This window comes from Mus pahari, chromosome 5 (genome assembly GCF_900095145.1).
Source record: "Mus pahari chromosome 5, PAHARI_EIJ_v1.1, whole genome shotgun sequence".
NCBI classification, from domain to species: domain Eukaryota; kingdom Metazoa; phylum Chordata; class Mammalia; order Rodentia; family Muridae; genus Mus; species Mus pahari.
The window spans coordinates 106,220,439-106,247,479 of record NC_034594.1 but is presented as its reverse complement, the minus strand read 5'-3'; the positions used below and the strand labels follow the sequence as shown (position 1 = coordinate 106,247,479).

General features: G+C 51.8%; 1 protein-coding gene across 5 annotated transcripts; it reads right to left on the bottom strand.

Annotated features, from left to right (window-relative positions):
* Positions 1-4,219: 4,219 nt before the first annotated feature.
* Positions 4,220-24,596, bottom strand: Slc45a3 (solute carrier family 45 member 3). Of its 5 annotated transcripts, none has more exons than XM_021198887.1 (5): positions 24,459-24,596; positions 10,243-10,641; positions 8,810-9,595; positions 7,998-8,263; positions 4,220-5,898 (listed from the first exon to the last, which is right to left on the bottom strand). In XM_021198887.1, the coding sequence occupies exons 2-5, from the start codon at positions 10,412-10,414 to the stop codon at positions 5,461-5,463; spliced, it is 1,662 nt and encodes a 553-aa protein (XP_021054546.1). In that variant the 5' UTR covers positions 10,415-10,641; positions 24,459-24,596; the 3' UTR covers positions 4,220-5,460. The 5 variants fall into 5 exon arrangements, with proteins under 5 accessions (XP_021054546.1, XP_029395146.1, XP_029395144.1 ...); XM_029539286.1 differs by having other exon boundaries at positions 24,482-24,552; XM_029539284.1 differs by lacking the exon at positions 24,459-24,596 and adding an exon at positions 18,220-18,592.
* Between the last annotated feature and the right edge of the window lie 2,445 nt (positions 24,597-27,041).

Sequence of the window (27,041 nt, the reverse complement as noted above, 5' to 3'; positions counted from 1 at the left end):
GAACTCAGAAATCCGCCTGCCTCTGCCTCCTGAGTGCTGGGATTAAAGGCATGCGCCACCATGCCTGGCCTCTAGAAAGCTTTAAACGCATATCTTAGTTTGGGTTTTGTTGCTCTGAAAAGACATCATGACCATGACAACTCTTAACTCATAAAACACTTAATTGGGGCTGGCTTATAATTCCAAAGGTTCAGTCCATTCTCATCATGACAGAAAGCATGGCAGTGTGCAGGCAGACAGACATGGCGCTGGAGGAGCCAAGAGTTCAACACTTGATCCAAAGGCAACAGAAGGAGACTGTCTTCAGCAGTCAGTCAGGAGGGGGGTCTGCTCCACACTAGGCAGAGCATGATCACTAGGAGACCTCAAAGCCCTGCAGTGACAACCTACTTCTCCTCATAATACCTCTGCCCATGGACCAAGCACACAGATGCATGAGTCTATGAGGGCCAAACCTATTCATAGGGCCACAACTTGGTTTTGTTTTTGTTTTTTGAGACAAGGTTTCTTTGTGTAACCCTGGCTGTCCTGGAACTTGCTCTGTAGACCAGACTGGCCTTGAACTCAGAGATTTGCCTGCCTTTGCCTCTCAAGTGCTTGGAATCAAAGGCATGTGCCGTCAACATTGGCAGGCTCAATTCCTAATTTCTACCCATCTCATGGGTGCACAGATGATTAGAATTCTCACAGAGCAAGAACAGCATCTTATGCTACCCATTTTAGAGCACACCAGGTTTTCAGGGAGCAGCGATGGCTGGTGGATGGCACTGTGGTCAGACAGGGGGGCTTTTTAAAGGTCCTGACCACCTTTTTTTTTTTAACTACCTTCTAATTTTTAAATATTACCTCTGTAGAAAAGGTATAATATGTTACAGATCTGCTGGACACGTGCGCTGACCCAGAACTCTCTATGTTCCTCCTTCTACCTCCCAAGTACTAGGATATCAGGCACGTGCCTTATGCCTGGATTTGGAGCCTCTAACCCCATTCAGGATTTTACCCTCATGACTCCTCATGGCTGAGTCACCTAAAGGCCCACCTCCAGTGTACTGGCCTAGGTTTCAACATATCTTCCTGAGCCATCCACACTAGTGAGATGTCATTGCAATCAAATACTAAGAAATCTGTAGCTTGTAGTTTGTGGGATATCCTTCCCAGAGCCCAGCTGCCTCCATGAACAGGAAGTTGACACTGACCTGGATCACAGAGGAAGTGATAACTGATTTAATTAAAGACTGAAATACGTAGGGGCTGTAAATTTGCTAAAGTCTATAGAGATGAAGTTGAGCGGAACAACATGCCATACACATACACATGGACATCTGCACAAGGCCTACTTCCAGCAAGAGCACACTGAGGTCAAGCAGTATTGTTCCAGGTCATAGCAAGCTGCCTCTGAATACACAGAGCGATCTGGTAACAGTATTGGATGGCTGAAAGTCACAGTTCCAAACAGCTCTCAGTTATCAGTGACCAGACTGCCAGGCTACTGTAATCAACCCTCACCCTGGAAAACAAGGGCTTTTCCCACAGTGGTGAAGGGGGTAAACGGAGGCTCTGCAGAGAGGGCCAGAGGGCCAAAAAGACCAGGAGTGTATGGAAGATGAGACATCACACACCCAGCAAGCTCCTTCCCCAGGTCACTCTACCCTGTTTGAAACAGGTGGGCCCAGCACCGGCGGTCAAAGGAAGCCATGTCGGTCTGGACTTTCCTCCTCCATCCACAGGAGTCTCTCACCGACTGCCTGAGGTGTCTCAGCTTCTTCCTCCCCATCCCCATGAAATGCACCCGCCGGGCCCAGGCCTACAGGTCACAGCGGGGGCCAGTTGGCTCATGTATGAGACCACATCCCACCTGCTTTCCACAGGCCCCCCTGCCTTCCTCTTAGCTCCCCCTTCAGTGCCTTTCCTATTTCTCAGTAAGTTGGGAGTAAGTGTAGCTTGTATGAGAAATGTAGTTCGAATCTGCAGAAGACCTCAGTCCCAGTTATTCAGAATTTGTGTTGAAATACCACTCTGCGCCTAAGCTTCCTGCTCCCTAAGAATTCATCCTTTGTAAACCCTGCTGAGAAGGGAGGACTCCAGAGAGAAGAGAATTACTGGCCCTAGGGGTCAGGTTCTGAGCTGATGGTTAACCACAGCAATAACGGAATGACCAATGATTCTTTTCTTTTTCACACTACCCTTAACACACACACACACACACACACACACACACACACACACACACACACACACACAGGCACATGCACTCAAAGTCTCTGGGCCAGGCCTCAGTTCTGTGTCAGTATGAGAAAAATTAGGTTGATAAAATACATGTGTAAATGAAAGCTACCATCTGAACTTGAATCAGAAGTTATGCTATATTTATGTTTAATAAAAGGTTTTTAAGGGGTAGAGATATACCTCCAGATATCCTTGCCTAGCATGTGAAAGACCCTGGTTCAATCCCCAATGCTACCAAAAACATTTTTTTTTAATATATGGGGTGTGATATATTTAGCCATCCATGGTGGCTCCTACTTATAATCCAGAATTTTGCAGTCAGAGGCAGGAGGGTCAAAAGTTCAATGGCAGGGCTGGAGAGAGATGGCTCAGCAGTTAAGAGCATTGACTGCTCTTCCAGTGATTCCCGAGTTCAATTCCCAGCAACCACATGGTGGCTCACAGCCATCTGTGATGGAATCTGATGCACTCTTCTGGTGTGTCTGAAGACAGAACACCGGATATTACATATTATATAGAATATATTGAGTCTCATGTCTTAGATACTTCCTTCTATATATCCAAATACTTTAAAATCTGAAAAAAGAAAAAAGAAGAGAAATCAGAAATACTTGTGGTCCCAAGCATACCAGATAAAGGACACTCAGACTACAACAATTCTACATAAAGCTGTCTGATTACTAACATCCAGCCAGAGAGACAGCCAGGTTGTGGCTCAGACACTGCATGCTTCCTTTATGGAGGTGCAGGAATCTATTCAGCATTCTCACAAAGCAACCCAAATCTCATCTAGTCGGACTTAAACACTTGTCTCCAGATAGCACAAGGACAATAAGAACACGTAAGGGGCTGAGTAGCTGGCGTGTTTCCCTGGCACACACAAAGCTCCAGGACTGCGTGAGCAGCGCTGGTGACAAATGTCTGCAATCCCAGCACTCAAAAGGTGGAAGAGAGAGGATCAAGAGGATCAGGAATTCACGGTTGGGTCGGTCGGGCTGGCAAAATGGCTTAGTCAGTGAGGTTGTTTGCTGCTAAGCCTGATGACCCAAGGATAGGAGTACTGAGGCAATCCCCACGGATCGTCCTAGAACATACCTCCCCCACTTACATAAAATGATCAAATGTAAAAAAATAATTCAAAGTCTGAGACTCTGTCTCAAAAACAAATGAAAATATGAGTAACTATGGGAATGCAGACATCTCTAGCATAAGTCTCCCAGTTTATTTACCAGATTTCAAAGAAAAAAAAAAAAAAACAGCCTTTACTATGGATTATGAGACTTAAAGAGACAGAACCCATATGAGATTTACTTATGCTCTAACACATCTCCCCAGGGCTAGGGAGATGGCTCAGTGGCTTAAAGCACTTGTTCTGTAAACATGAGGTCCTATGTTCAAATCCCTGGTGCTCACATAAAAAGCCAGGCATGACTGCCTGCTTGTGTCTGTGAGTCCAGCATTGAGAAGTGGAGCCAGGCAGATACCAGGAGTTCAGTGGCCAAACAAACTAAGCAAAATCATGAGATTCTGGTTCAATGAAAGACCCTACTTGCCGGGTGTGGTGGCATACGCCTTTAATCCCAGCACTTGGGAGGCAGAGGCAGGTGGATTTCTGAGTTTGAGGCCTGCCTGGTCTACAAAGTGAGTTCCAGGACAGCCAGAGCTACACAGAGAAACCCTGTCTCAGGAAAAGAAGTGGACCAGAGGCTGAGGTGAGAATGTAACCTGAAAGAACGTTGTCATGGCAACTGCTGAAATCCTGCCTCCACACGCCAACTGCACTCCCAGCATCCTCGCTGTGAATGCTCCATCTTCACTGACCCCTCCCGAGAAGCAGAAAACTGCAGTGTTGCAGTTTTCTTCCTGTCCTCTACACCTGGCTCCATCTGCTGGCTGTGCATGGGAACTGATGCTGCCAAAGCTTAAGAGTCCCCCAGGAACAGAGTGAGGCTGATTTTAGAAGGGCCTCCTCCTCACACAGAAAAGACACATATCAAGTAAACATATACGAAGCTTTTAATTTCATCACCATAAACATTATACTCTGATTTATCACATACGGTATAAAATATTTACTCTGCTAAATAAATAAGACATAGATAACATTATTGCAATCAGCACTGAAATCCCCCTAGACGCGATGAGCTCACTGGCTCTGGCGGGGAGCACTCCTGAGTTTGTGTGAGGTTCCCCAGGCTGTGACAGATATGTCCCAGAGGCTGAGACGGGCAGAAGCCTAAGGAACCACGTTTGTGCTTAGGGTTCAGAGAGCCCCATTGAGAGGTCATGGAGCCAGGGGACAGACTCGGAAGGGCAATCTCTTCATGGTCCTTTCCCATAGGAAGCAGCGGGCAATCAGGGAACCAAACTGGGTCAAGAGAGAATTGGAATTTGGTATGCTGTGGAGACCTTGGGTCCCAATTCTTGAGCAGGAACATCTTATGGCTCTCAATTAGGATGAATAGATTGCTCGAGGTACTGGGCTAAGCAGTTTGGGGGACCATATCTATCACCCCAGAAGAGGAGTCTGGCAATATCTAGCACAGTGACCAGCTATTTTAGAGGACCCAGTTTTAGGGGATCCCACCCTACTCAACTAGGCACAACATAAAAAGGCTGGGAATGAATGTTCTTCTCATTTGTTAAATAAATAAATTAAATATTTAAAGGCCTGTGTCTCCGTGGCAACACAAGGGCCAACAAGCTGAGCCATTTCCTGAAACAAGTGGGGGTGGGAGACTCAGCAGAAAGGCAGTGCTGTAGATTGTGGGGTTTCATCTTGCCTGCTAGGGTTCCTCCTTCCAACTTCCACCCTGCTGAATCCTGTGGAGGAGGGTTTCCTACAAGAAACTCCCATGCAAGAGCAACAGTGGCAGAATCTGGACAAGGGACTTGGAGGGAAGTTCATTCAAGTCCCCCAAATCCTTCCTCTGGTGACTTAAGCAGGAGGTTAGCTGTTAACTTGGAGCCTTGATAAAGCACCTGTACAGACCACATTTGCATCCCTGCAGAACTTCAGACTGACATCCATTCAAGAAGCTGCCAGTAGGCCAGCCAGATTCTGAAGCAAGAGGCAAGAGCTCTGGCTCCTATCTGTGCAACTATACACCTCACTGCCTTAAGATGGCAGCAGAGAGCCACTTAGGCGACAAAGACCTGGAAAGGCCAGCTCTGCAGCCCTCTAAGGGCTGAGAACCCACGAGGCAGACCCTCTCTTTGATGCCTTACAGAATTCTACACTGAGTATTTGGCCAAGTCGTTCTTGTCAAACACTACCTGTGTAGCAAAGTAAATGGCAACCAGACCCAAGCCTGCAGCTGACACCATATAGGCAGTGACAGAGTGGCTCAGCTGGACAATGGAGCCCATGAACAGGGACGGAGCCACCTGGGACAGCAGAAAGGCACTGTCCAGGATGGCCAGGTCCAGGCAAATGCCCCGTCCCGTAACAACCCTGGGCTCAGGTGGCTCACCCACCACCACTCGCATGGAGACATCGCAGGCAGAGGCCCCACAGAGTGCGGGTGGAGGGACCAGGATGCTGCTGCCGCCAGGGCCCACATGTCCATTGGGGAAGGGAGCTCCCGGCTTAGGGCCTGGCAAGAAGCTGGTTGTCTGGCTGTCCTCACCGCTGCTACCTCCAGCGTCCCCTCGGTATTTGGGCAGGAACACCTGAGGGTGGGGATAAAAAGGGAACAAAGAGAGGTGTGTATTCAGGTGCCGGGATTCCTGTATATGACAACAGGCCCTCACTGCCTCTAACCAGGGGCTATAGGAAACCAGGCAACTGGCTTTCAGGGGGTGGGGGGTGGGGGGTAAATCCAAAACCTGAGGAAATGCTACTTGATGTGGATTCCAAGCAGACTCTCCATCCCCCCACCCCACCCCACCCCCTTAGCATGGTTGGGGAAACAGCCTGAAGTCTATTCTAGCTTTTCTTAGAATACACAAGGAGTCAGTCAACTCAGATCCACAGGTTGAGAAATGTGCAGAGCCCTCTAGAAAAGATAGGAAGAATGAGACGGACAGAACAGAGACACGGAAGAACAGAGGAGAAAACAAAAACAAACAAAAAAACAAAGGAGGCGCTTTCGAGGTCCCAAGTTCCACAGGGACTCCCCTCAATCCCCTGCACACCCTTTCTTCCACTGGACCACAGGGAAGTCTTCACTGTCCTGCCCCTCTAGGGTCCAGGCCTGCTAGAGATAACTGTCCAGCATGAGGTCACTGCCTTGGCCTTTGGCCAGGGAGAGCCCAGTAATTGGGCCCACAAAAGGGAGAGGCAGCAGGGAGCTCTGCTTTTGCCTCCACAGCCCAGCTGCCTGACCCTGACATTTTTCAGTTTCTTCCTGTAGGCTGCCAGAGGCTAGAGAACACATGTCTGTCGGGCCACCACCCCCTCCTCCAGCAACCCTAAGCCCCAATGGCCTGGGGCTTCCTCCTGAAGAACAAGACAAGGTTTTACCCCGTACTGGTCCCTGTGCCAGGCACTGCCTGGCACAGAAGGCTGATGGGGCTGGTTGCACCAGAGAGCTGGAAGCTCCCAGGCAATGCCAGAGAAACCCACAACTCATCAGCTCATCCCGTAACTCAGGCAGTGGCAAAGGACAGTTAGGACAGTATGCAGGACCAAGCCTGTCCCCAGGCTGCTGCTAGAGACCCTTTTTTTTTTTTTTTTTTTTTCCTGCCTGCCATCCAAGGAAAGACCACTAAGGCTGGATGCTGGACAGGTCCCCAGGACAGACATGCTCCTCAGTACAGAGAAGAAGGCTACTCCTGGTATAACCACAGGTGCTCTAGCCTCATCTTTGGACAGCAGCTTTTAAAGCCCCAGCCCAGAGCTCCATGAGAGTCAACAGAAGGGACCAGGTTCCCATTACCAGCCCACCCCCCACCACACCCCTACAAATTACTGCCGAACAAGCTGCAGCCAGGGCCAGGTCTTTTCTAACTCTGAAAACTCTAGAAGAGAAGGCCTATGGTCTCTTCCCTAAGCTACACCAACTTGTGCTTCTTCTGATGGAGTTCTGAATCCAGGTCCTTAAAGCTCAGGGAGGGCAGTGCAGGAGACAGAGTGAGCACGCTGTCTGAGTCAGGAAGCCTGCCAAGGAAGAGGGCCTTCTGCAGGAACTGGTTAGTGTGGATTAAGGTGCCAGCGCCCCGGCCTCCCCTCTTCCTCCCCAGTTTATTAACCTCAGGTAAACGAAGTTAGTATGTCAGGCTCAGATATGCACGGAAGGGATCGAGGAAAAGGATGGATGCAAAGGAAGAAAGCAGGGAGAGGAGGGGTGGGTGGGGGACAGAGAGAGAGAGACACAGAGGGTTAGAAGGTAAACTAGAAAGAGGGGCAGGAAGAAAGAAACTTCCGTCATCTTGCAGCAAGCAGGATAGAGATCGATCACATTGCCTCTCCGCAAAGAATAGCTAAGGCCAGGCCATTGCCACTGCCACCTGCCACAGTCACACGCCAGGGACCCACACTCTACCTCTGGATATAATAATACAGCCTGGAATAAAGGACTTCCGTTGTATGCTTATTCTTCAAGATTCCTAGTGAGGGACTCTGCACTTCCTGCAATCATCCACTCAAGGGCTTTCTAGCTCTAAAGCCAGGAAGTCACTCCTAGAATCTAATCTACCCTCCTTCAGCGGCTGTAGCCTCTGGCCCCAGCGGTCCTCTCCGGTCAGAGAAAGCCAAGTCTTTTCCACCATCTCTTGTCAGACGCCACATTCTCAGGCCGCCCCCACCCTGTACTAGCCGATGGGAGTACCTGCTTCTCACGATGGTAGAGGGAGGCGAGCGTGTAAGGCAGGATCTGCAAGGCCGAGAAGGTGAACCCGGTGAGGGCAGCTGAGGCTGTCACTACCACCACGCTGTGGGACAGGCATGTGGCAGCGGCAGCCACAGGAAAGGTCATCACACTGGCCAGATAGACTGACCGTGTGCCGAACTTCTGTACCAGCCTGTCCATGACCAGGGAGAAGAGCAGGGAGATGGCACACTGCAGGAAGAGCCCCAGGCTGCCCATTCGAATGCCTGGGGGTAGGGAAGAAGTGGGGTAAGGACCCTATACAATCTGGGGAGCTAGAGACTAGTAGCCATGGGCATCTGCTCCCCGGGGGCCCTCCCCACCTGCCCGCAACGATGACAACATCTAGACTGTAATTAGTGAATGTGACCAAGGCTGTTGAAAAAAGGGCAGAGGAAAATGTTCTAGGGAAGAGGTACAAGGTATGTAAGGGAGGATGGGGGAGATCACAAAACGGCCCCCACACTGGCTCTAAGACAGTTCAGTGGAATGCTGAACTAGAAGGCTTGGCGAGTTACTGGAAAGCAAGCAGGGAGCACAGGGCCCAATGGAACTGGAGCCACATAGACCTAGAAGCCCTACTGAATCAACCAAGACGACAGCTGTGTTCATGCGCCACTGCACATAGATAGATCCTTTTTCCTTTATTGACGGGGGCTGGGTCCCGGGGTAGAATCACCAGCCGAGGTCCAGGCCGTGAGCATCTCCCAACCCCGGCCTGTCCTCTACAGGGCAGCCGCCAACAGCAGTTTCCACTAGTGCTAAAGACTCACCTTCATCATAATGCCTCCGGGCCTCGGTGCCTGGCTCGGCTCTGGGTATACCCTGGTACAGCCCCTCTCCCACGAAGTCCGTGTAGAACAGTGTGAAAGTCATAAGTGCCATCCAGCTGCACAGCTCAGCCACAAAGAGCCGGCGCAGAGTGCGAGGCATGCGGCAGCAGAGCTGGTGCATCCGGGGAAACAGGGCACCCAGATTCCGGAAAGCCAGGCCAACGTGGCATGGGCCGCATCGGCGTGACGCGGAGGAGACCAACAACCCTTCTGCCGGCTCGGGTGGGCCCAGTACTGCCTCCTCCGTCACAAACAGAGTGGCTGCCATGCAGACGAGGAAGATGAGGGTGAGGAGGCCGAAGAGGCATTCTTCCTGAGTGCCCAGGTAGGGGGCCAGAGCGCTGGTGTCCCAGTCAATGGCAGGTAAGAGGTAGCCCAGGCAGCCCCCGAGGCTGATCATGAAGGCGTAGACGGAGAAGGCTTGGCGGCAGTGGTCTGGGTCCCGGAAGAGGTCGGAGAGTAAGGCCTCCAACGGAGTGAAGCACACCTGGCCACAAAAGTCCAGCAGCCCCACTCCCAGGATGAGCAGGGCCAACTCCAGGGGCCTGGTGTCTGGGCACAGCAGCCCTGCCAGCCAGCCAGCCCTCGGGATGAGAAAGAGGCTTAGCAGGACACCCAGGGACAGGGCCCAGATAAAGGGTCTCCGGCGGCCATAGCGCCCACGCCACTGGTCACTGGCTGAGCCTAGGAGCGGAACAGAAACCAGGCCCAGTACCGGGCCAATGCCTGCAAGGACAAACAGCACAGATCAGTGGCCGGGACAAAGGGACAAGAGGCAAGCCCCCATACAGCAGTCACAGAGACTCCACTCCTCTCAGTGTGGGTGTTATAAACATCTTGTTTTCAGAGGAGGAAACAGCGGAGCCATGCCGAACCTGAGAAGCAATACTGATGCAAAGACTCGCGTCTGCTGCGGGTTAGAAGCAGGGTTTCTGCAGGCAGCCAGACCCCAGAGCCTGCATCCTCATGAGACATCCTTTCCCTGAAGGAGGAGAAGCCACAGAGGAAATCCACAGAGTAGCCAATGACCTCCCGTGCTCTTGACGAGTTTGGTCATAGTATTGGAAACCCACACCGCCTGTCCCGTGCCCAGGAAAAAGAACCCTGCCCGGGAATCGTGGTGAAGTCCCAGTTCTACTGATCTGCAGATACGGCAGTTGGGTTAAGTAAGAAGAACCTAGCCTTTCCAAACCATCTCTTTCCATGTGTGTAGAGTGGATTGTCCTCAAGGGCTATGGGGTATAAATGAGAACTGGCAATGCCCCCTACACACCAGGCACTGCCTTCTGAGCCACTCCCTGGGCAAGAAAAATGCTGCCTACAACCCAGCCCCGAGCACCAGAGCCGGAAGAAAGGAAGCTGAAGTGACTCACCCAACACCATGGTCATGAACTTCTCCTCTACCCCGACCTCCAGCAGAAGGGGTGGCACATAGGTAATGCCGGCAGCCAGGCACACCTCCAGGCCAAAGGTGAGCAGGTTGACCAGCAGGAGCTGAGCTTTCCGGTGCCGTAGCAGACGGCTGGCCCACAGCCTCTGGATCATGATGGACAGGGCAGGGAGGGCTCCAGGGGCCACTCACATACTCCACAGATGGTTTGAATCAGCCCTGCCGTGACTGCTCCTCCTCACTAGCACCAACCTCCGAGGGTGCAGCCAGGTTCCCATTTCTGCCAGCCCTTTAGTGCCAATTCAGCATCTCATCCCACGCTAAACACGTCACCATCTAGTGCCTTGCTTGATGGGGACACATCTCGTCGGTCGGACGGATCCTAGAAGGGCAGGAATGTCACAGTCACATGAAATGTCGCATCCCGGGCACCAGGTCTCCAGGATCTGCTTCACATCCTCTGAATCCTGCTCATTTGCAGGCCAGTGATGTAGCCCTATGCTCAGGTGCCCCGACCCAGAGGCTCTCATTTAATATTAGTCTAGCATTGATGTAATTAATAAGAGAAGTTACGTCTGAACCGCAGCATACCCCAAGGCCAAGCAGATGTCATTTATTCTCATCTGAAGCGTCTCTACAACTACCCCTTTTGGGGGAACTCAGGACTGGCTTTCAAGGTGGCCTGAGACACCCTCTACCAGGCCCCAATTCATTTGGCTTTGCTTTCCAACTTCCCAAGCTGAGCCACTCAAGTCTTGTTAAAAGTGACAGTTCTGGGGCTGAGAGGTGGTGGCTCAGTGGGTGTTCAAACATGAGGCTATACGTTTGGATTCCCGGCAACTTTTTAGTCGGGCGTAGTAATTCATGTAGTCCCCGCACTCCCAGGGCTGGAAGGTGGAAACATAATGACACCAGGGACAGCCAGCAGATTCGGTGAAGCCCAGCTTCAGTGGAAGATCCAGTCTCAGAAAATGAGGTGGAGAAGCATTGAAGAGGCCATCTGATTATCAATCTCCAGCCTCTGCACACACAGATATACATATACACATGAACTGAACATATAGACACACACACACATAAACACAGACACACACACACACACAAACATTTCCAGTCAGCGGCAGGGGTGGCTCAGTTGGCAAAATGCCTGATATAAAAAAAACAAAACAAAACATAAGGATCTGACCCCCAGCCCCATGAGAAAGCCACTGTGGCTGCACTTGTCTCACCCAGTACCAGCAGAGTCTGGCAGATGGCTATAACTCACTGGCCAGCCAGTCTAGCCAATTGGTGAGCTCCAGGCTCAGTAACGGACTCAAGGAAGACATCCATGAGTTGACCTCTGGCCTCCGCTCACATAAACAAGCACATAAAACCCGTACATAAATATGTGCACAGAACATTTCTAAAAGGAAAACAAAGGGGTACTTCCTATTCTCTGCCTCCTGGCCCTGAGCCACGTCACACAGTAACCCCACACTCCAGGACAGAGACAAGAGGGAAGAAGAAAGGGTACAGTTCCTTAAGTGGGGGGTTCAACCTGTCACTGACACAGGGTTCCTCTTGGTAAAGCCTAAGCCCAAGCAAGAATCTCTCCCTTGAGTTTTCCCTCAAGTTCACAGGAGGCAGGAAGATAGTCCAACCCCCACACACATTACAACCAGCTGGGGCCACTCCTCAACCCCAGCCTCACACGGGACATGATCCAAGATCTCAACAGTTAGATATTAATTGGTGGCATCTGAGAGGATGCCAATGAGCCCTAAGCTACTGAGATGTCAGGTGACCTCTGGCCCCCCACTCACACAGACAAGTATACCCAGCCCAGCCTCGCCAGCCACTGGGTCTGCTGGCTGAGTAACCTCGGGACTTACCTCCTGGAGATGGCACCGCTGCTGCCTGCTATGCAAACGATAAAAGTAGGGACCTGGTGGGGTGGCCCCACCATTCCAGCACTTGTAATACTGAAGCAGGAGGATCATTGGTTCAGGGCCAGCCTGAACTACACAGCTACACAGTGAGCCCCCTAGATTAAAGACAGGGCTGGGTGTAACTTAGTGCCTACCATACCATATGTAAAGCCTTGGGTTTAACCCTGCACCACTACAAACACACACACACACACACACACACACACACACACACACACACAAATTTCAAATCAGCATCAAAGTGTACTAAAAGATTAGGGGAACTGAGGCCAGGCCCTGGTGAGAAAAGCCAAGAGCCTGCTAACCTGTATTTACCACAGCAAAAAACCAGGAGACAAAACTTGCTACTACACCCCACGAGGACACCTTCCCACTCCTCACCAATCAACCCCATGGATGTTGCTGAGGAGTGGCTACTCATGAAGGGGAGGGCTGAGGAGGCTGTAGCTCCCTCCAGACAGCTCCTTTGCTAGCTTCACTAGCTCGCGATAAAAGGCACTTTTATCATCTCCACTAGCATCAGGGCCTACGGGGTCCTGGCACCCTGCATGTCACAAAGCATGTCACAAGCGCTAAGCTGAGCCAGGCACTGTGGACCAACCTGAGTTAGACCTGTCCATTCCATATTGGCCCTCTGGGGCTAGAGAGATGGCTCAGCAGGTAAGAGCACTGGCTGTTCTTCCTGAGGTCCCAAGTTCAAACCCCAGCAACCACATGCTGCTGGCTCACCACCATATTGACCCTCTGAGGCTCTGCTGCTGAAAGACTAGGAAATACAGGACTGGAGATAAATCTGGGCACCAGAGAGCTCCCTCCCCAAAGTTCCTACATTTTGCTAAAGGGTGGGGCTTATAAAAAAGGGTGTCATAAAAAGGAAGATAAAATACTGACCCACAGTCCTGAGGTGGGGGCACCGGGACAGACTTCAGTTTTAGCTGGCCTTCTCTGGGTTCAACTTGGCTCCTCCCCTTTTTCTAGTGATCCAGAGGGAAAGCTTCCTAGTCTAGAGGGGCAGGCTCTGGGGTGACAGATTTCTAGCCACTCTACTTTCCACCCTCAGTCTGGGAGGGACTGGGCTCTCACCTCCACTGGGTTTAAGGGATCAGGTCCTCCTTGAGCAAATAGAGACTTTGCCAGACCCAACCTCACCCAGAAACCTGCCCTCATTTGCTAAGTCCTGTGTTCTCCACTAGTCCGGTCACCTCACCTGCCTTCCCTCCCTGCAGGCAGCTCTCCCTCAGTCCTCCAGCACTTTTGTAAGGAGGAATGGGGGGGCTCACAGGACAACAGGAACATAAGTATTCCATCCCCACCCTCTTACACCTCAGGTAGCTTCTGAGCTAGAGTTCTTCTCTCCACCCCATAGCGATGTTCTCTCTGGTATCTGGGGTCTGGACCAGGGGCACACACAGCTCTAGATATATATGAGTGGGGTGGAAGGTAGGCAGGTCCCAGACCCCTATACTTCAAGTTGCTGAGTCTGCCCTCCTCCTTTTCATATCTACTCTGCCCTGGAGATGCAGATACTCCCGAGAGCCCAACTTTTCTGAGACCAGAATTACACAAGGAATTCCAACCTTCCTCCCCAAGGAACATTGCCCCCCTTCTTTCTTGTCTTCAATGTCCCACTTTCCTCAACTGCCTCCCTGCTCCAACTATGCCAACCCTATTGCAGGCCGCCCCCTGCACTGACTCCAGCTGACAGAATGACCCACGGGCCCTTTGCTCTGAGTAACAAGACAGAAGCCCAGGGCCATTCTGGCAGCAGTGTCAGAGTGTGTGCTGTCATCAAAGTTGAAGAGAGGCAGATCACGGTGGCCCCTTCCAGTCTGGACTCCCCCATCCTCTTGGGGTTAAATGAACACTGGCAAGGCGACAGGGACTAACTCTCCCTGTGACCTTCCAGCCTCGGAGACTTTCCGATGATTCTCTTCCCCGACTACTTCTGGAGCATTTGGTCTGGCAAACGGAAGATCAACCAGGGAGCCAGCCTCAGACTGCTCACCTGGAGAGGAGGGAGGGGGGGCAGGAAGAGGAGGGCAGAGGAAGGCTGACCAGGTCACGGGAAGAAGGACAAGCATGGGCAGCCTTGCGGGTACGGGTACGGGTACGGAAGTCCTTCTCAAGCTTCAAGCTTCTCCCCCCTCCTCTGTGGGTCTCCAAGGCCCAACTAGAAGGCCAGAGAGACTGGACCTTTCAGACCCTTCCAAGGATCAGAACTAAAGCCTGGAAAGACAGGGCGGGGAATGTCAGTGAACCTGGACTCTATCCAGTTCTGTGCACCTTAAGCTGTAACACATCGAACCTCAGGGCAGGCAACTCTGACACCCACCCAGCAAGACTAGGACCTGGGAGATGTGTATGCAAAGAATGAACGGATAGATGTGGCGGGGGTGGGGGGTGGGGGGTGGTGTGCTTAGGGGATAGAAAGCTTAAGTCTTTCCCTCAACATACCTAAGAACCCCAACCCTGGTGAGGGGACCGGATAGATCCCAATGGCCCAGAATGTTTCCCCAAGCGTCGCCCCCAGCAGGCAGTCGAGGGAAGTGAAATAGTCACAGGGACAAACTTGGCCTGAACTTTGTCCAAAACTCAAAAGCCAGAGTAGAGGCCAACACAGGAAAGTGACCCCAGTGAGCGCAGCCCTTCACAGCTCAGTAAGGGAAGGGAGGGTCAGAAGACGCATAAAGAAGCCTTTGAGGGCTTTCAAAGGGGGCTCCTGCCACCCCACAAGGCTGAGGTGGAGCAGGGGGAGCAGATACCCTCTGCTGACAAGAGGCCACAGGCAGCAGCAGAGTCTGGGGACAGGCCCCGCCCTACCACTGTCACACAGCAATTCTATAGCCTCTTTATGCATGCCAGAGTCCCCCACACCCCGCCCGGGCACATCAAACGGCCTCAGCCCCCACCCTGACCCTGCAGGCTCTGCGACCCTGTGTCCTCCCTTCACACTCACAAAGAGAACTGCTTTCTCACAGGCTGGGTCCCTCTGTAAGTTAAAAAACACACTTGTGTAGCCTTTACTACAAGCCACTGTCCTTCCCAGATCGAGAAACCTGGTGGGGGGGGGGGGTCTCGCATCAAGGCACGGCCAGAGAAAGAGGTTGATCGCTACCGTTCAACTTCCCTGGCCCACTCCAGACAAGGCTAGAGAGAAAGGGTATGGGGACCCCTGCTCCTCCAAAGCGGACTGGATCCAGTGCTCTGTTGCAAGCTGAGCAGACCCTCTAGGCCGACGGCAGGAAGGATGACCCTCAGAGGTGCCTCAGAGTGTTTCCCAGGGCGGCACCCTTACTACACATACCCCTCTCTGCCTCCATCCCAGGAGACCAATGTCATGAGCCTTGCCTAATAACACTTGGCACACTGAACTACCGAAGTACAGCTCGATCCTCACGGTAGCATCTTAAGGAAACTTGGGAACACCTGACAAAACCAAACCGGTCCCTATGAGGTATTGAGCTTGCTGTTTTACAACTAACTCTCTCTCTCTCTCTCTCTCTCTCTCTCTCTCTCTCTCTCTCTCTCTCTCTCTCAGACCTTGCACAGGTACTCTGGAACCTTCTACCTGGGCTTCTGGGAGAGGGGGAGATGCAGTGCAGGACCTCTCAACCTACTACTCAGCCTTTGGGTTTCTGAGGCCAATTATCTCCAAACACGGAGGGCCTCTGTTTATCCCCCTCCCGCCGGAGAAAAACTCAACAGTAACTACGCAAAGCAGACCGCGCTACCTCACGGGCAGCTCAGGACCCCCTCACAACGCAAGTTCTTCACTAGGAGGGAGTCCTAACAAAGAGCAGGGCTGGGCAGAGGGAAGGGGGACCCAGTCCCACCCCGGGGCAGGTTCCCTAGCTCCCGCCACCCCCGTGGCTCGGAGGCCAGGGATTTAGAGTTCACCCCGCTGAGCTGCCTTTTCTTCCCTCAGACTGGAAGCCTTCTGCTTAGCAGCTTGTCAGGGAGAGTGAGGGGCTGCAGGCCGGGACACAAAGGGAATTAGGAAGAAACCTCAGGGCCTGCAGAGTAATCTATCAACCCCTCCCCTGCTGCCAGCTCTGGCCCCTTCCCACTCAGTTCCCCTTCCAGCTGCTGTCGGCCCCCCACCTCCTCCTGCTCGGGAGCCCAGTCACAACCGGGCAGCAAAGAGAATCCCAGGCTCGGGGAGGGGGAGCGAGGGGTTGGGGGGGGAGCAGGGGCACACCAGAGACACTGGGAAAAGGGCAACGGCTCCCTCCCCCCACTCACTCGAAATGTGTGAAAACCCAACAGGTGGCAGTGGCTTGAAGGAAAGTTGCTTTTGTTGCGGTGTCTAAGAGCCCTGCCGCAGCCTCAGGACGGAAACAAATGCTGGAGGATGGGGGAGGGGGAGGGAAAGGGCCAACAGGCAGTCCCTGGAGCCAGCAATGATCTCCCTTTCCCTCCCCTCCTCTCTCCAATCTAGTGACAGGGACTCTGGGGCTGGCCTGAACCTCACCTTGGCCAGCCTAAGCTGTGGCTTAAGTACCCTTGAGGTCTCCTCCGGCGACAGGCGACACACACGTGCATTTTGCTTCCAGGCACCTGGGCCTCCCAACCAGACTTCATTGCTGACAACAGCTGCCACCCAAGGTCACTCTGTGTGTGCTCTCCATACCAGGACAGGCACTAGTCCTGGAACTAGGAACCCTCTTCTACCCCTGGGGCTGGAAAACTGAATCTGGCCATCCTGAATCCTGGCAGGTTCCACAGTGATCTAGCATTTAGGGGTCAGCTGGAAGGACCTGGGTCGGATGCCAGTTTGAGTCTGTTTGTAACTTGACCTACTGACCCTTAGTTTCCACATCTACGATTTATAACTGCAGCTTAGCCTGGTGACTGCTACATGCATACCAGCCCCCCTTCCAATCAGTTACTCTGCCAGCCACTGGGTGATAAGGGTACAACTGCCCACCCATTTCACGGATGGGACTCAATACCGCCAACTTTAAGCGGCAGGTATGGCTCAGAGGTAAAGTGCTTGTCTCTCATGCAGAACGCTCTGGAATCCCATCCTTAACACAAATAAAGAACAAAACCCGACAAACCACAACTTAGAAACTATGTAGTATTCGAGGAAAAGGATAAGAAGAGCCTTTGGTAGGGGAAACCTGGGTGTGGCCTTCTCCTGTCCTAACAGAGTGGCTGGAAAGATCAATTCTGCCTTTCTCCTCGACTTCATCTTCGAGGCCTCTTACCAGATCCCAGCAGCCCCCGTGGGAAGAGGAATGCCAAGAATGTAAACGCCTTCCCAGGTGCTGGCCCCAACAGGTGAGCGAGGTCAGTGCCACAGATCTGCAGAGGAAAGACTATCCCACCCTTACCCGGCAGATGCTTCCACCCACGGGGACCATGAGGCCAATAGCTGACCCCACCAACCGCCCAGGGGGTAAACACGCCAGGAGCTTTGTTTTGTTTGTTCGCTTTTTGGTTTTTCCACACAAAATTTCTGTGTGTAGCCCTGGCTGTCCTAGAACTCACTCTGTAGATCAGGCTGGCCTCGAACTCAAGAGATCTAAATGCCTCTGCCAGGGAGTCCTGGGATTAAAGGCATGAACCATCACTACCCAGTGCTTGGTAAACCTCTTAATAAAAGTCTACCATACAGAGTTAGTATTTCATATTCTTAGTTCACAAGAAGGAAATGTTAGTTAGTTTCAGGGGACTTAACACTTCCAAGGTTGAAAAACTAAAACCAGGAAATTTGCAACCTTTCAAACATTCTGAAAAATACTTGGAACTGGGAGTCAGAAAGATCCAGTCCTATTTTGGCCACGTGACAGCTAGCCAGGTAACCCAGGAAAGTTACCACCCTAGGACTCAGTTTCCATACCCGTAAACCGAGAGCTAAGCTAGCTAATGTCTAAGGTGTACGGTTAGGTGATCCAGCACCCCTGAGCCTTGGGTAGGGTGATCTCATGGACAGGTGCCCACTGACAAGGCCACGGGACCTTAGGGAGGAGCTTGCCAGTGAGTCAGGAAGACCCTGTGGGGAAGAGTTCCCGGGCAGTACTTACCCCATCAGACCTGTCCACACACTGCGCAGACACCGGCACTGTGCCAAGGTCAGAAGTCACCTGAAACGCAGCAGAGTAAGCAGGGCATCGGGGACAGAACTGCCATCTCTCCTCTCTCCTGGAGCTGGACTCTGTTCCTGGCAGAAATTAGTAACTAAATTCTTTCTCCTCTTGGTCCACAATAAAAGCAGTGTGCCAAAAAATCCCGAAGTCCTCCCCAGAGGAGGGAGGGAAGCGCGGGAAGCAATGGGGGTCTTGGCTCGGTCTCTAGGTCATTGGGAAATTCCTTTGCACCCTTCCAGAGCTTCTGCAAAGTGAAACTTCACCAGCCTTTCTCTCTGTGAATTTGACACCTGCCACTCAGCCAGGCTGGCCTAAGCAGCTCTTCCCATGGTGCACACAGCCAATCTGAGTCTTCTCCCTTAGCCCGGCCTCTCTCTGGAGGTGAGGTACACAGGACAGAGGCCAGGGGCCGCGCATTTAGGTCAAATGCACAGCTGGGCAGAGTGTTCCGACAAGGTGTTGTCCCAGCTCTGGGTGGCTGGCCTGCCTCCAAGGTTGCAAAGCTGATGGTCTTTTGGCTTCTATCTGTCCAGATACTCAGGTCTGTAACCAGCCTAACTGTAATGATGGCTCTGGGTCAGCCAGTTCTGTGGAAGTGTGGTCTCAAAGATGAAGGACAGACATACCTGTAAACCCTAGCATTAGGGAGGCTGAGGCAGGAGGACTAGGGGTTTATGACCAGATTGGACTACATGGCAAGACCCTGCTTCAAAAGAGATAACAAAAAAAAAAAAAAAAAAAAAAAAAAAAAAAAAGAAAGAAAGAAAAGAAAAAAAGGCCAGGTATCTGTGGGACATTTCTAGTCCCAGCAGAGGTGTGTGGATCTCCATGAGTTTGAGGCCAGTCTAGTCTTCACGGTGAGTTCTAAGTCAGCCAGGGCTATATAGTGAGACCCTGTCTCGAAAACGAAGCAGACTGAGGACCCAGTGCAGATACTTCATAGAGCTTACATAATGCCCTTGGTTTGACTTCCGAGCCCAGAAATAACAACCACTCAGGTGAACAAGGTAAGAAGAGATTAAAAGGGAGCTGGACTGGAAAGATGGCTCAGCGGTTAAGATTATTAACTGCTCTTCCAGAGGTCCTGAGTTCAATTCCCAGCTACCACATGGTAGCTCACAACCATCTGTAATGGGACTTGATGCCCTCTTCTGGTGTGTCTAAAGAGAGCAACAGTGTACTCACATTAATAAAATAAATAAATCTTAAAAAGAAAAAGAGAGACTAAAAGAGACTATTGACAAGTCAGGCTACCCACCCTTCAAGGAAGTCCACCTCAGCATGCAACCCAAGCACCCCTAAAGAAATGTCAAAGAGCCCCCCAAAAACATGCCCATCGGAACTCACTGAGCCACAACTGTTTATCATCCCCCCACCCCCAGCAGTGGAAGTGCTGCTTACAGACAGTTCTGCTTGGCAGGAGAGAGAAATAAGGATAAAGTGCAAGCCATGTGCAGTTAGGTGGTACAAGCGTTAAGATGCCCAGCAAGTAGGGGTCACGGCAACAGCACAATCAAGGCTTCCTGGAGGAAGTGGACATACGGCTGAGTCATGAAAGGTAAGCAGGTGCTACGCAGAAAGGGCGCACAGGCCCTAGAGCGTGGGATTTCCAAACACATTCACCCCTCCTACTGGCCCCTCTCCAGTGAGGGATACAGGAAAGAACATGAGAACCAAAGCCACACAACTGGGTTCTGATCTCAGATCCGGCTCGCAGATCTGTGTGTCCTAGATGGTCACACCTCCTTGGGCCCAGGACAGAGGAATTTACTGGCACTTGGCTGGGTTTTGCTTCCAGCTACTTCCCCTTCCTGAACAGCCTCTGCCCTTCACCTGAACCCTCTGCAGCTCAAGTCCCACACCTAATCCTACAGGACTCCCTGAACCCCAAGTTGTCATGTTCTCTCTTCCCCTAAACTCTCTGCTATGCTAGGATGCAAAGCTAGAGTCTGCATTTGGTCCTCAGTCTCTGGTTTGCCCCTCTTCCACGACACCATTTTTGTGTGGTCCAGACAAGACAGAAGCAGAGCACAGCCCAGGCCTTGAGGTCTAGGAAGCAGGCAATGTAGAAACCTTTTGATTGAAACAGGGAGTCCAGGAGTTAGTCTGGGGCACTCCAGTATCCAGGTCCATGGATCTCCAGCATCAGGAGCTGGGAATTGGCTGCATCCCTACGGTGACTAAGTGTTCCTAGCTCGGGCACTATTTGCTAGCTCAATGTACGCTTGCCATTAGAGACTTGGGGGTTGCTGAAGACACTCTGGGGAGAGGAACTCCTGTTAGGGGCTGGCTGGTCCTGAAGGGATCCCATCTGGCTGGATATTTAGCCTGCCGTGTGTTTGATAACCAGTGGAAGTTGAGATAGAAGTTCCTGCCTACCTTTTTCATGCTTGCTTGTCCCCGTGCCCCAAAGAAAGTGATTTCCAGAGTCAAAGGAAGAAAAACAAACATCTTTTGAATATCTATCTGGTTTATGCAAGTTTGGCTGACATACACATTACATCTAATTCCCATGAATAGAACCTCCACTTTACAGACATCAGCAGAGACGGGGGACATCACCAACCTTAGAATTAAAAAGGCTCCCCACACCTGCCATTCAGGGAGGGAGGGAAGAACACAGACCACATAGCAGAAAACGAGATTAAACAGGTAATTCTGGCCACAGGTCAGGACACTGATAGAGTTCTGTCCCTAGCCCCTGCCCCCCAGGCAGCGACACTCAACACTAGACAAAGCTGGGCACTCCAGCTCTGTCGCTGTGAGTCAAGTGGCACCAGCATTTGAGACGCTGGGCCTGGTACCAACTGGTCCAGCCTCCACACACACTGTCCAGCAAACAGGGCCACTGGCTTGTCAAAGGAAGTTAGGCTGGGAATCTCAGTGACAGAATGCATGCCTAGAAAGCTGGGCTAGGTTTTCCTTGTGGGTACCAAAGAGTAGCATGACCCGACCCCCACCCCTACCTCCCCAAGGCTGGAGAGAGAAGACAGAGCAGAGTCCTCACTGCAGGGCACCCTCCCCACACAGCCTTCCTAAAATAACATGTAACCTTTCTACATAGAAAGCCCTTAACCTTTCAGGGTGAATATTCACCTCCTTTGCCTCACACAGTACCCTCCCCCAGCCTGTGAGTATACTCTTGGGAGGGAGGCAAGCAACGGTTTCTGCACTAATCATAAAACCCATCAGGAAGTAGAGAGGGGAAGAGATCAAGATATCCACCCTGTCTTGGTCTGTTCTTCACACTGGACCCAGAATTCAATTGCAAATGTGTTACTCGTGGCTTACATATGTTATATATGGTGGTGTTCCCTGCCTGGCTAGGAAACCAGGTTCTAAATTAATCCACGGTGATCGACTCCCCTGTCACCAACTAGCAGCAGCTGACATTTATCAAGCTCACTGTAACCAGCTGCTCTGCTCAGAGGTTTACCTGTAGCGGTCCCCTTAATCCCCATATCCTGGAAGGCAGGTCCTAGGATGCTTGGTTTACAGAGGAGAAGGCAGAATCAGGAGACTGATAACTTACTTTGGAGGAAATGGGGTTCGAGCCACTTGCTAGAACCAAGTCACTTAGCTACTTAAAATTCCCAAAGCCCACGAGACCTTGTCTTCAAAGAAGTAAGCCTAGAACAGTCTCTTTAAAAAAAAAGAAAGAAAAGAAAAGAGCAGGGCTCAAACTGGGCATGGTGGCATACACCTATAATCCCAGAGCTAGGGAGGTCAAGACAGAGTTGTGAGTTCAAGAGCAGCCTGAGCTACATAGACACTATCTCAAAAAAAAAAAAAAAAAAAAAACCAGCCAGAAAGCAGGGCCCCCAGAGTATTGAACCATCTGCAGACCATCCATCCAGATGACAGGTGATAAATATAATAGTTAAAACCAACATTCATTGAGCATTTCTCTACATTTCACACAAAACAAAATAGGTTTTGTTTTGAGGGGATTTTGTTTTGTTTTGTTTTGTGTTGTTTTAGACAGAGTCTCACATAGGTCAGGCTGGTCTGGAACTCATTATGGAGTCAAAACTGGCCTTGAACTCCTAATCCTCTTGCTTCTGCCTCCCAAGTGCGCTGAGATTACAGGTGTAAGCCACCACACTGAGCTAAAGACACAGTTGAGTTCTACATGTGTTATTTAATGAAGTTATAATTTTAGACTGTATGTATGTTTGTTAGTGCTGGTTGTACTTGCTGTCATTAACTTCAATCATAAAGCTGTGGGGGGGGGTATACGATCATTGTCATCATCATGGTCCCCACTTTGCAACAAGGTTGAAAAGTTAAAGAGCCTTGCAGACTAGCAGAGCGGAACAGGCACCAGAAAAGCCAGCTTTGGGGCAGTCTCTATTCTCATCCCTGAAGTGCTACAAGGTTTCAGTCCAGAGGTTACCACCAGAAATCAGTCTTCCTTCCTTGACCTTGGACCATTCTTCTCTACCTTTCTGCCTGTCTCTCTCCAGGGCTCTGCCTAGGCCCAGTTCTAGCTTGGGACCAGTACACATCTTTTTCCCAAACCAGCAGCCTGCAGGGCATAATATACTACCCAAGGACCCTGTCCAGTTCCTCCTTCTGTTCCTTTAGGGTTACTCAGTGAGTCAAGAGGGATGGGGGAAGGGGGATTTCACTCTCCACTCCAAAAGTGCATAGGAAAGCTTCTCCTGGCAAAGCCCCTAACTGGGGCCTGTATGTCCACAGCTGTCCTAGTATCTTTAGACTCATCCAGAGAGAAGCTTCGTTTTCTGGGCACTTTTAGTACAGTCTTGCTTTCAGGCCAGCCCTGGAGCTGGGGCAGGCGGGAGATAAGGGAGGAATGAAGGGATGAACTGGATCCAACAGAAAGGCCAGGGGGTTCAAATCCTGTCCCACTTACTCCCTGGAACACAGTGTTCTGTGTGATTCCTTCCTTGGCTTTCTGTCCAGCATCTAGCTCCTGGGCTCTTCCCTTCCCAGCTCTGTATGTCAACCTGTTCTCCATGCCTTAGGCACGTGGGCCCACACCGAAGCTTCACACTCTGGGAAAGGGATTGTGCTTCATGCGTAGGAAACAGAGGCTAGAAACCTTAACTGCCTCACCCTCCTAAGAAAAGCTTCCAGGAGCCCAGCCAGTCATTCTGAGCCGCGTCTACTCCGTCTACTCCGTTGCAAAGCCCTAGCTGGGCTATTCAAAATTCAACTTAGCCAGCTAGGATTGGGTCTGTCACAGCTGAGTATCAAGTTCTCACCAGGTACCCACCGGGTCAAACTCTTCCTACCTCCAATTCATACTCCTAGGGAAAGAGGAAGCACCGAGTACTCCGTGGCCTTGGACGAGTCAAGTGTGTGTCATGATGGAGGGGGCTGAGTCGGAGGGCAAGGGACAGAGCAAGTCACAGGGTTCGGAGGGCAAGGGACAGAGCAAGTCACAGGGTTCCCTGTCAGGGAGCGGAGACTAGGGAAGAGCTGAGCCTGCAAAGCTCCTGGGGTTTCTCCACCGGGCGTGCTGCCGCCCGCCGAGCGCTTTCTCGCGCTGTAGAGTACTCCCCATCCCCACCTGAGCCTCGGGACACAGCAGTCACAGCCGGAGCTGCTTTTACTCTCCGCAGGTGGGTAACGGAGGCAGAGAAGGGGGGCGCGGGATCGCACACACACACATACACTCTTTATCCCAGCCTCAACTCCACCAAAGCCTTGCTCCGATTCTAGGGTCAAGAAAGCTGGGTCCCCTTCTGTCTTCGACCAGGGCTCCCGGTTGAAGGCCCTCCCAGGGGTCCCCTAAGTGTGGACCGTGCGCGCCGCGGTGACTCATCTGCCCCTTTCGGGCGCAGCCCAGACAAGGGAAGAAATAAACGCAACTTTCCAAAGAAAACTCTGCGGCGGGAGGCTGCAGCAGGGGCGGCCGGCCTTCGGTCGGCCTGGCTCGGGACTCCACGGCTCCGATCCCGCCCTCCGCGCGCGGCCCGGGACAGCGGGCAACACAGCACAGCGCTCCGGGAGGAAGCGCACTCAGCGCGGACGCGAGCGGGCGCCCGCCCTGGGCACCCGGTCGCCAGGGGCCGCGCCCTCCCCGCGAGCCTCCGCTCGCGCAGGGCCGGGACGCCACGGAGCGGCCCCATCCCGCAGGGTGCAGAAAGCCACCGCCGAGCACGGCCACCCGCGCGCTCCTTTCCCGCCGGGACCAGCCCCTCCCCTACCTGGCCCGGCGCGCGGCTGTCACCTGGGGCTGGCGCGTGCGAGCTCGGACCCCTGCTTCCCCAACGCGCGCCAGCAGGCGCCTTTTAAATCTCCAGGTTACTCAGTGGGGGGAGAGAGCATGCGCGCTGGGGCTGCCAGGAGGGGGGCGGGGCGAGGCGGGTCGGAGGTGGGGGGTGCTGGGAGGGGATGGAGGGGTGGGGCCGGTCCCCAAGGGAAGAAAGCGGGAGGTGGAGAAGCAGTCTCCTTTCTGGTCGCGACCGGACGGGCAGCCCCCGCGTGGCTCCTAGACTGCCCTGTCATTACCTAGGGCCGTGCACCGCCCCCTCTGCCGCTCGCCACCAAAACATTTAGGTAAAAACTACCCGGCTCCACGGGGTACCTCCCCTCTGCTCCTCAAGCCAGTCTGCGACCATTGCCTGCGCGTGCCATTCTGGACATCCTGCTGTCTAGGCACAGTTGCAACCCACCCGCCCTGGACCATGTCTTGAAAGGAGCGGTCACATTCTGAGAGCTACTTTTCCTTGCTCTCAGAAAGCTAACTCAGTGCCTCTTTCTGCAACTCAAAGACAAAACTCCCACTTCTTTTTTCTTCTTTTACTTGTGGTTGCGTATAAGGAAGGAGAGGTGATAAATTGCCACCAAAATGTTCCCAGTCAAAGTTTCCAAAATGCCTGGACTGGCAGGAAACGGGTGCAGGTGGGAGGCAGAGCATTGCAATCGTAGGCTGACCCCGGGGTGGAGGTGGGGACTTTATTGTATCTCTTTCATCCATGGAGTTTTATAAGGTGGAGAGAAATTCACTTAGGCAACTTGTTGACTTCAATACCATAGGCTAGACATTTCTGCAGATTTTTTTTGGTGCATGAAACTAAATAATCATAAAAATATCAGAGGGAAATGTGTTGTTGATGAGTATTATATATTGGACTGAGGATTGTTTTCATCATCTCAGTATGAATATAAACAGACATTTTTTTCCTTTGTCCTTATTCTCTGAGCAAGATAGCTATAGCAGGAGCTTACATATATGAGCATTTACATCATATCAAATGTGTGTGATGTCTCAGTGAGAAGTCCATAGGAAGATATGTGCAGGTTTATGTACAAATACTACAGCATACTATCTTGAGACCCTGAGGTGGATCGGGTATCCATAGGGTCCTGGGACCATCTGCACTACAGAATCCCAAGAGATGCTTTTGACATGGAGGACCTGGATGGCTTTAGATGGGAACTGGCCACTGTGGTGCTGGATTGCAGTGTTAGCCCAGTGTTAACCATGTGCACCGTGGGGGCAAGTCCTTCCTATCTTCTGGGTTCTGTTAGAGACAGCTAGTTAGCTGCTCCCCAAAGGCACCCCCAGGTAGGACAGAAGAAAATGAGAGATGTCAAAGGGAAAGCAAGAAATGGGGTAGTGGGGAAGAGAGCGTATATGTACAGGAGGAAACAAAGAACAAAATGTTAAGAGTCATATCCAGAATCATTACATTAAACTTGAAAACCTTCTGGGCATAGCCTCCTTGGGAGCACATGGACATCCATCTCTAACTGGGATCCTGGCTTTCCAACATTTTTAACATACTTATCCGTAGCCAGTAGAGAACCCAGGGTGGAGTTCTGGTGACTCCAAGGGAGCCAGTGTCCCCTTTGCCCCAGGAAAAAGGGGCAGAAGTCATGTGGAATGCCAGGTCAGGTGGAAAATTACAGAGCCTAGAGAGTGGACAGTGGTATTTTCCAGGCTGTGAGAGAGCAGTGGGAGCAAGAGTGTTGTCCCACCTCAGAGGGCTGAGTGTCCTCTTGGTTGTCCTTTCCTCATTCCTTTCTAAAAGACTGTATGTATTCTACTGGGTGACAAGACACAGTGACGAGGGGGAAGGGCTCCAGAGATCCAAGACCATTCCCTAGAAACCTGCTACCTGAACAATTGCCTGAAATGCTGTTCCTAACAAAGGTACTTTCTTCCCAAGCATTTAGTGCTGGGGCCTGTTCTAAAATCCCTTCCCCTTCTGTAGGCTCCAGTCAAATTGATACCAGTTAACCAGTGTGCCAGGAACTGTTCTAAATGCTTAGGACAATCCAGACAAAAACCAAGGTAATTTTTCAGTTTAATTCCTTTCTCCCAAGTCCCCAGTCACAGTCTCCTGCAGAAACAAGGAGTCTGTCATCTGTCTGTGATTGTAACTTCAGAGCTCAGAGGAATTCATCACACCTGTGTCCCTCGCCACCACGCTGGGGCCTGTGTGAATAACTTCTCAATTCTCCACTAAGTCAGCTATAGGAAAACCATCATGACCCCTTTCCTTCCTGTCTTCTCCCTCCCCCATTGCTCACATGTGCACACACATACTAAAACCCTACTCCCTAGCCACTTCCCATTTATAGGAAATGGGGGATGATGTGAGGAGGAAGGCCATCCTTGGGGAACTGCTAATAGTCTGGCTGGATATTGGAGAAACCAAAGATGCTGGCAAAATGCATTAGCAGCTTCTGCCCCACCCCCTCCCCATCTTCTCCCCATTATCCTTGGGCTCAGAAGAAGCAGCCTCCTTTCTAGGAAGATGAGATACCCAGCTGAGAGTGGT